The sequence below is a fragment of the Mesoplodon mirus genome (assembly GCF_964341445.2).
Source record: "Mesoplodon mirus genome assembly, chromosome: 5".
NCBI lineage: Eukaryota > Metazoa > Chordata > Mammalia > Artiodactyla > Ziphiidae > Mesoplodon > Mesoplodon mirus.
In genome coordinates, this window is record NC_138980.1 from 39,828,986 (window position 1) to 39,841,962 (window position 12,977).

A 12,977-nucleotide genomic window follows, 5' to 3' on the forward strand; every position below is an offset into this window, starting at 1 on the left:
CTTGTTTTACCCTCCACGTGGCTTCAATTAAGGTTCACCCCAAAGTGAGTGGGATACCTCCTTTTGCCTTCTCTTTCTCGGACATGATACTTAAGTCCTTTTAAGAATGATTAAATAAATACAGCATGGGTATGGAACACAAGTGGGGTGGACGTGCCTCAGCTGTTGACCGCAGGCATGGTGTGCGCCTGGGAGTGGGGCAGGCAAGGCCTCGGCACGTGTGGCTGCCCAGTCCCCTGCCCAGTCCTCCACGTCGTGCATCAGGGCGCAGTCAGGAGAGGTTCCCCTGCCCGGTTCAGAATCGACTGACTTTCCAGAGCAACATTGGTGTGTTCTCTCTAGAGGAGAAAGCAGAGCCTCCCCAAGCGATGAATGCCCTGATGAGACTGAACCAGCTCAAGCCGGGGCTGCAGTACAAACTGGTTTCCCAGACCGGTCCAGTTCACGCCCCCATCTTCACCATGTCTGTGGAGGTAGACGGCAACTCATTCGAGGCCTCTGGGCCCTCCAAAAAGACTGCCAAGTTGCACGTGGCCGTTAAGGTGAGCGCGGCCAGCAGCGTCGTACAACAGCAAAACACTTCCCTCATCTTGCGCCCCTTCAGAGCCATCGTCCCCTGTTTAAGCATGAGGCTAAAGGAGGGCATGCGTATACTGAAATGGTTAGATTCCCGAATGGTAGCCAAGTCACACGTGGCAAGAATGCCATCATCACTGTGGCTGATGGGCAGAGGGCCCCCAAGTGTGGCCGGGCATCGAGGTGGTCTTGGGAGCTATAGGAAAGCTCCTCCAGTTGGCTGGACGCCACCCTAGGCGCTTCTGATTCAGGATCCTGGGTGTGGGAGGGGTTCTGCGTGGTTGAGCCCTCCCTCACTGGGGGCCTGGGTCTCCCTCCTGCAGGTGTTACAGGACATGGGATTGCCCACGGGTGCCGAAGGCAGAGACTCCAGCAAGGGGGAAGACTCAGCTGAGGAGACAGAGGCGAAGCCAGCCGTGGTGGCCCCTCCACCTGTGGTGGAAGCTGTCTCGACCCCCAGCGCTGCCTTCCCCTCAGATCCCACTGCCGAGGTGAGCACGGGGTGGGTGCTGGAGTGCCCGGCAGGAAGGAGCAGGCGGCCCTGGGTCCCGTGAACCGGGACAGTTATTGGTCCTTGTTCTCTTACCCCAAGAGAGTGTACCTTCTAGTCCAGGAGCCTGTGGAGGGAGTTGGGTGTGAGCTGTTGAGCCATGACCGAGAGGCCCTTGCTGGTGTTGACCCAGCATCTGGGGCTGCACTGGGGTGGCCTGCAGTCGAGGATGTGCCGTTTCCCCGGGAGATGGAGTGTGGGTAGAGGTGGTCCCATTGCTGGGAAGGCCACAGATGATTTCTGGAGACAGGAGTGGCGAGGGGGACAGCAGAGTAAATGGAGCGGAGGGCCTCAGCCATGACATAGGGGCGGCTGCCCTCCTCTACGTGCTGGAAAGCCCTTAGCTGAGTTTGTTGGTTTTCTTTTCTGTTTTCCCTGAGAACGTAAAACAGCAGGGGCCGATCCTGACCAAGCATGGCAAGAACCCTGTTATGGAACTTAACGAGAAGAGGCGTGGCCTCAAGTATGAGCTCATCTCAGAGACAGGGGGCAGCCATGACAAGCGCTTCGTCATGGAGGTGAGTGGTCCTGGGGTCGGTTCCTGTGGGGGCCTGGAGTCTTTGGAGACTCCCCCCCGTCCCAAGGGGGGTGTTGGGTCACCCCAGACACGCATGTGTTCTTCCTAGGTCGAGGTGGACGGACAGAAGTTTCAAGGCGCTGGCTCAAACAAAAAGGTGGCCAAAGCATATGCCGCCCTTGCTGCGCTAGAAAAACTGTTCCCCGATGCCCCTCTAGCCCTCGAGGCCAACAAGAAGAAGAGAGCCCCCGTGCCTGTGAGAGGTGGACCGAAATTTGCTGCTAAGGTGAGCGGTCACCCCGGAGCTGTCTGACCTTGGCGTGTATTCTCTGGTGATTCGAGTGGGAGGCGAATGTAACTCGTCTATCTTCTTTCCCATCCAGCCACATAATCCTGGGTTCGGCATGGGGGGTCCCATGCACAATGAAGTGCCCCCGCCCCCCAATCTCCGAGGACGGGGAAGAGGAGGGAACATCCGAGGTCGAGGGAGAGGGAGAGGCTTTGGTGGCGCCAACCATGGAGGCTACATGAATGCTGGTGAGGACCATTGTCCTGTGCTGTCCCAGTGGGCTCAGCCTGCTCCCTGGAGTGGGTGGGACCCCTGGGGCCAACTGAGATGCCAGAAGGGGCAGAGGGGCCGGCAGACCCACCTGCTGCCCTGGTGACCCTGTCTGTTACCTTTCAGGCGCCGGGTATGGCAGCTACGGGTATGGAGGCAACTCGGCGACCGCCGGCTACAGTAAGTGTGTGTTTCTCTTTGTCTGAGCTTGGGGAGAAGCTGCAGCTTAGCTCCCGTGGCCTGAGTTAGAGCAGGGTGGCCCAGCAGCAGGAGCCTCCCTGAGGCTTAAGGGCGGCTGGCACCCATTCTTGGTGGTTAGGTCAGGCGGTCCTCCAGCACCCCCCATCCTGCAAAAGTGTAATTTACTCTTTAAATGTTAATGCACACACTTGTGTGACTTGAAAGTTCATTAAAAGTCAGAATTTTAAATTTCTCTGCTTTAAGCCATGCGAAGCACCAATCCTGTGAATATACTTTTCCTGACAGTGCACAGCTCTTGTCTTGAGAAGGAGCCTTCATTGGGGGGTTACAGGAGCAGAGAAATCTAAAACATGAATTTCAAATGTGGCGCTCTGTGCCATTTTTCAAAAGAATTCTAATTTTTTTTCTCTGCTCTGTCTCCCCCTTTTGTAGGTGACTTTTTCACAGACTGCTACGGCTATCATGATTTTGGGTCTTCCTAGAGCATCTAAAAGTATTGCACACAAAATCAACTTTTTACTCCAATTTTCTCGAACTCCAAAACCCAAAGTGTCCGTGCTGTGCCCTGTGCTTCACTGGGTTTCTCAACCGTGGCTTGTCACCGCATCTTGTCTGAAACTCTTAGCCTGCAGAATTTAAGACAATGGCAGTTTTTATCGTGATTTGCCTTTGAACTTGGTCATATTGAAGTTCACAATAAGTGGAAAACAATTTTCAGAGAATGCGTTTTTTGTGCAGAATTGCACAGAATTCTAGAGCCAGCGTTGGTCAGCATCAAGGCAAAAGCCCACCTTTGCTTTTTATGGAAAGCATTACTTTATTTAAGAGACAGATAATAATGCATTTTAATCTACCTTTGTCTTAATTTACAGCAGGTTTTGTATGACTTTTTAACCTTTTAACAAATTCCCAAATCTGGTTGATGCCTTTGACAGTAAAGATTTCACCACATCTGAATCCAGAGCAACCGGCCTTTTTTTGTTTTGTTTTTTCATAAGCATGTGAAACGTTGGGAACGTTGGGGAATTGTATATTGTGCTAAGTTAACCTCTTCCACCTTTTGTAAGTGCTCTGGTGGGTTCTTGTTCCGGGATGCAATGTTCTGTGGCTGCTTTAGCTAGAGGTGAACTCTCAAAGGTATCAAAACTGTGCTTCCACGATTAGTGCAAGAAACAGACAGGCTTTAAGGAAGAGAGAACGTGGAATTTTGCAAGTCGTAATCACACCTGCAAATGCATGGGATTCTAGAGGTTTTTTTCCTTTTTTCTTTTCTTTCTTTTTTTTTTTTTTTTTTTTTTAATGGGGCTTTAAAAATAATCAAGCAGGAAGAGCTTAATACATAGCACAATTCTCCAGTGAAGAGCCAAGCCTCAGCAGGGCCTGTGCTGCTGGGCGCACATCCACGGCAGATTCCAGAAGACCTGGAAAGCTTCTGCCCTCTCACCTTAGGGTGCAGGCTTGAGCTTGTGTGGCTTCTTCCTTGTGCGCAGAGGCACACAGAGGCGTTTTGGCTCTTGAATGAGACCCCCGTCTCTTGGCGGGAGTCCTTCTTGGGAATGAGTGTAGTTTTGGCTCTGGTCAGCAGGTTTTTTTTTGCAGCAAGGCCTGCCTCTGCGTTGACTTGCAAAATTTTGCGTTTATTCAGTCAGGCAAAAAGTTGGTCAAAACGGTTACTTCATAATTTGTTCCCAGGGGTTTGAAACATTCAGTGAAACTTTTTAAAACTTTGATTGCATGATGTATTTTTTTTTTCCTAGAAAGTTATTGTTTGAGAATAATGTCTTTTTATACCAGGAAATAGTTATCCTGAAATGACGTTGAAAATTTCCCCTCCCCTTTATTATTATTATTATTATTTTTTAATCAATACATGTTAAAGTAACAAGCCCTCAGTCCTTGGCGTCTTCATTCATTCCCATGCTGGCGGAGGGGCGAGGAGGCACTCAGTGCTGGCCGTGGGCAGCCGAGGTGGTGGGCTTCTGAGAGGGGGTCTGCAGGGGACCTCCCGTCCTCCAGCCTCCTTGAGAAGCCTTCGCGCGTTTACTTTCTTGCATTGTGGGACACGTCCTTCTCCTTGGTGTTTTTGGCTTTGGGTGGGGTGGGTGGAAGGGTCTAGAGAAAATTAACTGATGTTGCAGATCGGTTCTATCCAAATTATCGTTCAAACCACCCAAGACACAGTGGTGTGGGGCGTACATCTGCAGCGGGTGGAAGGAATTAACCCCATTCAAAAGGCAGGAGATCCTTGGTGCTAAATTCGGGAAGGAAGGACAGGGTGTGTGGGGAGCGTCCTCTCCCCGTCCTCCCACCCTGGGCATAGTGGCCACACCAGGCACCAGCCCCGGCTGTCTGTGGCAAGGGCAGCGGCCAGCCAGCACAGGTGCGCCCAGGCCCACCTGCTCCAGGAGCCCAAGAGTTCTGCAGCCCCTGTGTGAGTGCTAGGGATTGCCCGGCTGGGTCGGAGAGCCACCCACGTGACCTGTTCTCCTCTACCTGTCGCCTCACTTCAGCTGACCCATGCCCCGTCAGTACATCTGAGTGGTGGGGCTGTGTTAACAAACCTCTGTCTTCCGGGGTCTGTACCTAGTGACCAGAGGGGGGACCCACCGTTACATTCTCCGCTCCAGGGCCTGAGAATGTGGTGGCCTGGCTGCACGCTTGTCAGTCCTGCCCCTGGGTCCTGCCTGCGCCTGGCAGCTGTGCTGGGAGTAAGGAGGGGCCCTCTGGGGGGGCCACGCAAGGCAGTAGCTTGAGGCCCCACCTGGGTGTTCTGAACCCAGCGTAGTGTTTCATTCCCCCACGAGGCTGTGGCAGTCACACCAGGGAGATGCCCCAGGTCATTGGGCTAAGTCTCCATTCGGTCCTCCCAGACCCAGGTTGGACCAGCTGGTCTTCCAGGATCGACTCTGGCTTTTAGGGGCATCGTTACAGAGCATCTCCTGGGGTCACCCAGGCCTGGGACTACAGAGCCTCTTCCCAGCACAGCAAGGGGGAGGTGGCGGTGGCCAGCTGCTGCTTTGGGGCTTTGCTTTTCCTCTCACCGTTGGGGACACCTGGGTAGCAGTCAGCTAGTCGTGAATGTCATCCCGCGCTTGGAGCCCATCTCATTGTAATGTTGACATCCGCTGCGAAAGCTGCTGCTGGCCTGCTGTCGTGCCGCTGCTTGGGCAGAGAGCCATTGTTGTCGTCAGCTGATGGGTGAGTGGGGCTGAAGGCTGGGCCAGCCCATACCAGGCTGCTTCAAGGACCGGAGCTGCTGCTCCTCGCTCTCCTGCCTCTTTCCGTCTCTCCCGGCCTGGCCAGTGGGCTTGTGGGTCAGCCTTCAGGGCCCACAGCTGTGACCTTCCCCTCCCCCGTCTCCCGATCCTCCAGCTGACCCGCTGCCTTCCTGTTTAGGTCAGTTCTACAGCAACGGAGGGCATTCTGGGAATGCCGGTGGTGGTGGCGGCGGCGGGGGCGGTGGTGGCTCTTCTGGCTACGGTTCCTACTACCAAGGTGACAACTACAACTCACCAGTGCCCCCGAAACACGCCGGGAAGAAGCAGCCGCACGGGGGCCAGCAGAAGCCCTCCTACGGCTCGGGCTACCAGTCCCACCAAGGCCAGCAGCAGTCCTACAACCAGAGCCAGTACAGCAACTACGGCCCCCCGCAGGGCAAGCAGAAAGGCTATAATCATGGACAAGGCAACTACTCCTCCTACTCAAACTCCTACAGCTCCCCCGGAGGCGGGGGCGGATCAGACTACAGCTACGAGAGCAAATTCAGTGAGTTGGCTTCCAGAGCCGCCAGGGGTCCAGGCCAGCAGCACATCCCAAGGAGTGGTGGAAGCTCAGCCCTGCCCCAACCTGACCTCTGGTGGAGGGACTGGAAGGAAGCCGGGTGGTGCTGGCTGCAGGGCGGGCGTTAGGAAAATCCTGAAAGCAGGGTCCCCTGGCCCAGGTTTTTGCTGGTCCCTCCCTGTTGCCTTCTCCGAGGTCCCGGAGGCTGTGGGCTGAGGCTGGGGCCCAAGGGTGGATAGAGCCTGTGAGTCTGGGCCAGCTGCCGCGAGGTCACCTCCAGGGATGGGCTCTGGAGACAGCCCCCAACACATCCTGAGTTACTTCCCCGTCCGCCGGTCCTTCTACTTTGTGCACAGACCCAGCAGGCCTGGGGAAGCGTGGGTGTGAACTCCCGCATGGCAGGATAGCGGGCAGCTGCGTGCCGGGGACCTTAAAGAAGCTGTGCTGCCTGTGCGTGGGCCTGGCGGTGGGCCTCGGGTGCCTGGCTGGGTGGGAGAGGGGAGGAGGCTGCTGGGGAGCCTGGGTTGGAGGAGCAGGCGGGAAGGCAGGATGGACCTGGGCTTCAGAACATGATGATGTTACAGGGCTCCAATGGCCCCTGGCGCTTCGTGGTTGGACTGAGTGTGCCAAATTTCATCAGTCACGACGGGGATCGGGCAAGGCCCAGGCGTCAGGCGAGCTCCTGCCACTGCCAAGGCCGCGCACAAGGAACCTAGATTGCCCCAGCCGCAGTCTTGGCCACAGCCCCTTAACTGTGTTATCTTCTCTCCCCCAGACTACAGTGGTAGTGGAGGCCGAAGCGGCGGGAACAGCTACGGCTCAGGCGGGTCGTCCTACAATCCAGGGTCACACGGGGGCTACGGCGGAGGTTCTGGGGGCGGCTCCTCATACCAAGGCAAACAAGGTGGGCCTGGGGCAGCAGGCAGCACAGCATGGGGCCCCTTAAACTCAGAGCCAGCAGGGACCACACGGATTCCATGAGGAGGGGGCCTGGCCTGGGCAGATAGCAGCACAGGTAGGGGGGCCCCGGTGGCAGCTGCCGCTTGGCTTCCATGTGGGGTAAGAACAAGGAGTGGGAGACACGGGCACACCAGGACCCTGTGAGAGCATGGGCTTAGGCACACCTCCAGCGTCGGGTTCTTCCCAAGCCAGGCGTTCAGAAATTGCCCTACTCTTCTTTTTTTTCCTTTCCTTCTTTGTGGCGCGCGGGCCTCTCACTGCTGTGGCCTCTCCCGCTGCGGAGCAATAGGCTCCGGACATGCAGGCCCAGCGTCCATGGCTCACGGGCCCAGCCGCTCCGTGGCATGTGGGATCTTCCTGGACCGGGGCACGAACCCGTGTCCCCTGCGTCGGCAGGCAGACTCCCAACCACTGCGCCACCAGGGAAGCCCTGCCCTACTCTTAAATGTTGGCACCAACGGGAAAAAATACAGAGAACAGTGAGGGCCAAACAGAGCCTGACGTGGAGCTCTGGTTTGGGGTGGTGAGCTCAGCCTGTGCTCAGGCAGCCCCCGGTTACAGCTTCCGCTGCCCATGCGTCGTGGCTGGGCAGCTCCCCACCCCTCATAAACGCAGGGCTGATGGTCCCACCTCAGGGCTCTTGGGACGACTAGGCCCAGTGATCCTGGAAAGGCACTTAGCAGAACAAGGTGGAGCTTCCATGGCTGCCCTGCTGCGATCTCTGGCAGACACAGTTCCGGTGTTGGCCGACGTCCTGCTCTCTGACCGCAGGGCAGGCCTGTGCCTCTCACCTCTAACCACCCCCTCTCTCCCTTAGGAGGCTACTCATCACAGTCGAACTACAACTCCCCGGGGTCCAGCCAGAATTACAGCGGCCCTCCCAGCTCCTACCAGTCATCACAGGGGGGCTACGGCAGAAACGCAGATCACAGCATGAACTACCAGTACAGATAAAGCCCCCAAGGGGTGAAGATTTGTACCTTCTGCACTTACTCCCCTGTTGTAAGATTCAGTTTTATGCATCACAGTTAACATGTCAACCGGCCTCTCCAGGCCCCTTCCGCCCTACCCTGTCCACGTTGCTGTGTTGTGAGGTGCAGCTGGTCACTCCCGTGACCCGTCCTGTGACCCATATTTAGCTGTGTTTGGGACTCTGTGTCTTCAGTGGTTTGTTAGTTGCCATTACAACTTTGTCTGAGTAGAGTTTTTTTGAGTTCTTGCAATTAAGTATCCCTCTGTCTATTTACAGTTGGTGTTAGTGTTAACTCAGTTTGTCTTTAAATAGTAACGGAAGGGATACGTCATCTGTTAATGCTTTTGTGAAGTGAGTTAAACGAGCTTTCTGTATTTTAATGCTTTAGTGTTTCAGTTTTATAAGTGAAGATTTTATTTTAAAAACCAGTGGGAAAGAGTGGGGGTTTTTTTGTATGTCTGGATCATTCAGGCAGTACATCTGAATTGAGCTGAATGTAGACGAATAAAGAAAAACAAAACTCTGTGCCTGTCGTAGGCCTGGGTGTCTGGGCCACCAGCAGCAAGATGGGCAGGTTCCTCCACTCTGTTCCCAGCACAGGAAGGCAGGGTGTGGAGGGCAGAGCAGTCCCTGGTCACCAGAGAACTGCCAAGGCCAGCAACCCAGTTTCCTGGCAGCTTGTAGAACCGGTGTCCCAGCGGCTCCATAGTCCCAGCTCTCCTGTTGGGCTGCAGAGAGACTTCTGGAGACCCACACTGCTGTAGGGGGTTTGCTCACACAGTTGGGCATGCTTTGTTTTCTGCTCCATGAATTCTCATATAGTTTTAAGTGCAATTTCAAGTCACCATGGAGTAAAACATCCTTGTAGGTTGGGTACGTGTAACCTAAAAAAGCCCAGTTGAATCTGGCTGAAAGATGCCAAGATCTAGGGAACCCAGCCACAGAACCATCCATGCCAGGATGGCGCTTTGTGTCTGCAGCAGCCACGGCCTTTCCCCTGGTGCCGCCCCACCTCGAGTGTGTTCCACAAAGTGTACTGTTGGCGTGCTTCACGATCCTGGGTAATTTTGCAGTGGTTGGGAGACATCTGTCACCTAGTGGGTAGAGGCCAGGGATGCTGCTGATCATTCTACACTTAAATGTCAGCAGTGTGCAGGTGGACGAACCCCCTCTCCAGAGCAGCCCTTCTCAACTCTGGCCCTGTGTCCGGGAGAGAGTGGGGGTCACGCACGGATTGCTTTACCCGCCTGTCTGGAACGAGCCCCTCAGCGAGGCCTGGGACTGCAGCTCTACAGGAACCCACCTAGTCTTGCCACCTCTCCACTCTCTCAGACCAGGTACTGTTCAAGATTGTGGCCCCTTGGCCTCCCGTGCTTGGTTAACCATGGCCTCTGGGAGAAGTGCGAACCATTCTTGACTCAGAATCACTCAGCTGAGGCAGAAAGTCCAGTGTGCCTTCAAAGGATGAAGATTTGCCTTCTTGGGGAGGTGAGAGAAAGGTGTTCTCCACTAAAAGAGGAAACATTGGAAGAATGTTGCTTACTGCCAGAGCGAGGAGGCCTGGGATGCCAAATGGTCCAGCCCGGGGAGCGGGTCCCACAGTGCAAACATTTGTGTTGGCCTGAAGTGCCCTGGGATCCCTCAAGCATGTGCACTTGGAGACCAGAGCCAGACCTGAGGCTTCCAGCCTCGACTCCTCTCCCAGACAAGTCTGGGGGATGGAAAAAGACCCACAGGAGATCACTTGGACCTTGTGTTTGAGAAGATAGGATAAAGGTGTGGGCGGAAGCTGTGTCACTGAGAAGTCCATGGCGAGGAACACTCCTGCACCGCCTGCCAAATGCCTTCAACTATGGACCTGCGTTCTCAACACAGGTTTCACCATTGGTTTCCCAAGCAGCAGCCACCACCACCATTCACATTTCTGAATGCAGACTCACCGCAAGGGAAGGAATCTCAAGGTTATAGAAGACACTGGGAAAAGATGTACCTATGGTGACAAGTCCTCAGGGAGTTGAGACTTGCTGCCATGTTCCTCTGTTGTGGGGAAGGGCTAGACCCCGGGTGGCTTATCTTTGATCAGATGCCTGTCTGTGAGTCTTTGCCATGGTCAGGACAAGTTTATTGCCAAAAAGAGGGCGTTAACTGGGAAGCAAGCAGGATGTCCCCTGGCCTCTTCCCGCTTCTGGTGGCTCCAGGCGTCCCTTGGCCTGTGACAGCATCCCGCCAGTCTCTGCCTCTGTCTTCACGTGACCTTGTCCTGTGAGTCTTTGTGTCTTAAGTCTCCTTCCTTATATAAAGGCACCAGTCACTGGATTGGGGGCCCACCCTAGTCTAGGATGAGTTCATCCCAAGATCCTTAAAAACATCTACAAAGACCTTTCCAAGTAAGGTCACGTTCACAGATACCAGCTGTTAGGACTTGGACATACCGTTTGGGGGGACAATATTCGACCCAGTACAAGGCTGTGTGAAGGTTTCATCTTCGTTGATGCAGGCACAGCCCTGGGAGTTTGTCGGACACAGGGTTACCGTAGTAAGGTCTGGACGGCACAGAGCCAGCAGCATCTTTGCAGCACGGGTAACTGTCCTGAGGAGACAGCTCGTGAGCCCAGATCCTTGGCACCCTGACTCTGCTCAGGGACTTCACTGGTGGTGATGCAGCTGACCAACAACAACAGTATCCCAGCCCTCAGGACCACCCCAGGAAGCTGGGTTCAGGAAGATGTGGCTGACACCTTGAGCATGAAGAAGGCCTTGTTGCTGGTGCGTCACTCCTTCAAAGCTGACTTGAGGCCTTCCCCCAGGCCTATTGCCCTCCAAGTCCAGGAGGCCATCCTGGAGGAGGTCCTAGCAGAGCTGCTTCTCCAGCTCCTCCTCAGCCAGGGCCATGGTGGGCAACAGCTCGCTTATGAAGAGACGTCTTGGCCCACGTGTTGCTGGAGGATGGCGTCATGCGTCCTGGAGTCACCAGCAGAGAGCACCAGGAGTGTCAGCAGAAGGATCGATGGCCCACACCCTCAGCAAGTTGATCGGGACAGGTTACTTGGTGGATAGGCCCTGGGGGTCAGTGACCTGGGACTGGGCACCACCCTGGAGGGTGTCTTTGGAGGGAAGGTAGGAAGGGAGAAAGCACATGACTGACACCTCATGGTGGGATGGGATGATGTCCCAGGGAGGGGCAGGGCCTTGCCGGGAATTTGAACTGATCCCAGGGAGAAGTATTGGGGATTAGAGACCTAGGATGAAAGGGGGCTTCTGAGCAGGAATGGGGGAGGCAAATCTAGGATTTGCACCTCTAGATTTAGCAGTCACTGGGGCCCTGGTTGTCCCTGGGGTCCAGCCTGACCTGAAGTCACCACCCAGCTGCCCGACTACTCTCTACCCTGGCAGGGACCTCCGATCATCAACCATTCTTGTGTAACCAACAGGGCTGGCCCTGCCCCTAAGGACCCAGGCCGGGACCTCTCTGCAGCTGGGCTGTCCAGCCTCAAGAGTCCGTGTCCAGGTGTGAGCGCCATGCCAGCTCTTTCTTCCCTTTGCGGGCCTGTTCCAAGACCTCTGGACACAATCTTGGGCAACAGTGCAGCACGTGTTTTTGGCCGAGAGGCTCATTCTAACCCATCCCGGAATAAATGGAAACTTCATGTGCTCATTTGTTTCATTCACACAACATGTTATTTATTGGGTATTGCTTACGTATCAGTCCTGTACTGCACGCTGGGAATGTGGCAGTGAACCTGGCCCCTGCCCTCATGGAGCTTCCAGGCACCAAGAGGGCCCTGTCCCAGCTGGGGCAGGGAGTGTCAGGAAAGGTTTTCTGTGTCTCGAGACAGTGTTGTTGAGTGGGACCGAAAGGTGTTTTGGGCGGTGGGGGGAGGGGGGGTGACCCAAGGGTATGCCATGCCAAGGGAACAGACGGCTCAAACAATTCTGAGAGGTGGGAATGGACTTCAAGGAGCTAAAGTCAGATGAGTGAGGCGTTTTGGTTGCAAAAAGGAAAAAGTGTGGTTTGATGTAATCCTGGAGCCACCCAGTGCTGGGCCTTGACAGGCAGGCAGAGGTCTTCTAACCTTTATCCTGAGGACAATGGGGAGCCATGGAAAGATTCTGAGCTGGGAAGAACCCAGACTGAGTGATGCTCAAGAACAGTTCCTTTGGCTATTGGGCAAAGAACAGGTATGTGGGAGGTGAAAATGGAGGCTGAGAGACCAGGAAAGAGGCTTGAGTTCTGGAACATCTGAGCTGAGGTTCAGAGTGATTTATGTGGCAAAAGTCCACTGGCCTTGGTGAGGGACCAACTTCCAGACCCAAGGGGATAAAACTGAATATCCCAGACAGCTGGCTGGGACCAAGAGAGATGCATTGCCTTGCCCCAGGACACAGGAAGGAGAGGGGTCCAGACTCACCAGCTCTCTGCTGTGCTGTGGGAAAACAAGCAGGAATGTGTGGCCACAGAGGTCATTCCGCACAGGTCGCAAGTCCTGGGCCTATGGCCTTCCCAGTGTTTCCCCAAATGCTGGCATCCTGGCACCGGGTCTGTGGGGGCCGAGTCTCTCACAAGACAGCTCCCACCCCCAGCTGGATAAACCAGAGAAAATACCATCCAGGCTTCTGGGACCCCTATTTCAACATCAGAGGTACTCAAACCCCCAACTCTCATCCAGAGGTTCTGGATTTTCCACTCCACGCCCAGAAACTCCTGCCCTTCTGGGTCCCAGAACCTTAGTACCCACTCCTTAAGGGCAACCCCCTACTTCTAGTTTTGGGGGGTACCCTGCGCAGTTGCGGGGACCCCAATGAAGGGGAGGTTGGGGAATCTACTGAGAGTCCCAACCCCGGTCACGCACCTGGAAAGGTA

The 12,977-nt window shown here is 55.1% G+C and overlaps 1 protein-coding gene across 8 annotated transcripts in view; it reads left to right on the forward strand.

Annotated features, from left to right (window-relative positions):
* ILF3 (interleukin enhancer binding factor 3) overlaps positions 1–8,641 on the forward strand; it is a 28,030-nt gene extending 19,389 nt beyond the window's left edge. For 3 of the 8 annotated variants that reach the window (XM_082621368.1, XM_082621369.1, XM_082621367.1), the window contains 9 exons: positions 343–542; positions 900–1,067; positions 1,507–1,644; positions 1,753–1,929; positions 2,027–2,180; positions 2,329–2,382; positions 5,800–6,168; positions 6,959–7,087; positions 7,961–8,641. In XM_082621368.1, the coding sequence (XP_082477494.1) occupies positions 343–542; positions 900–1,067; positions 1,507–1,644; positions 1,753–1,929; positions 2,027–2,180; positions 2,329–2,382; positions 5,800–6,168; positions 6,959–7,087; positions 7,961–8,097 (1,526 nt within the window). In that variant the 3' untranslated portion in view covers positions 8,098–8,641. Of the gene's footprint in view, positions 1–342; positions 543–899; positions 1,068–1,506; positions 1,645–1,752; positions 1,930–2,026; positions 2,181–2,328; positions 2,383–2,835; positions 4,291–5,799; positions 6,169–6,958; positions 7,088–7,960 lie in introns of those variants that run through there. The other 5 variants (XM_082621370.1, XM_082621371.1, XM_082621372.1 and 2 more) reach the window with 5 other exon arrangements.
* The last annotated feature ends 4,336 nt before the right edge of the window (positions 8,642–12,977 follow it).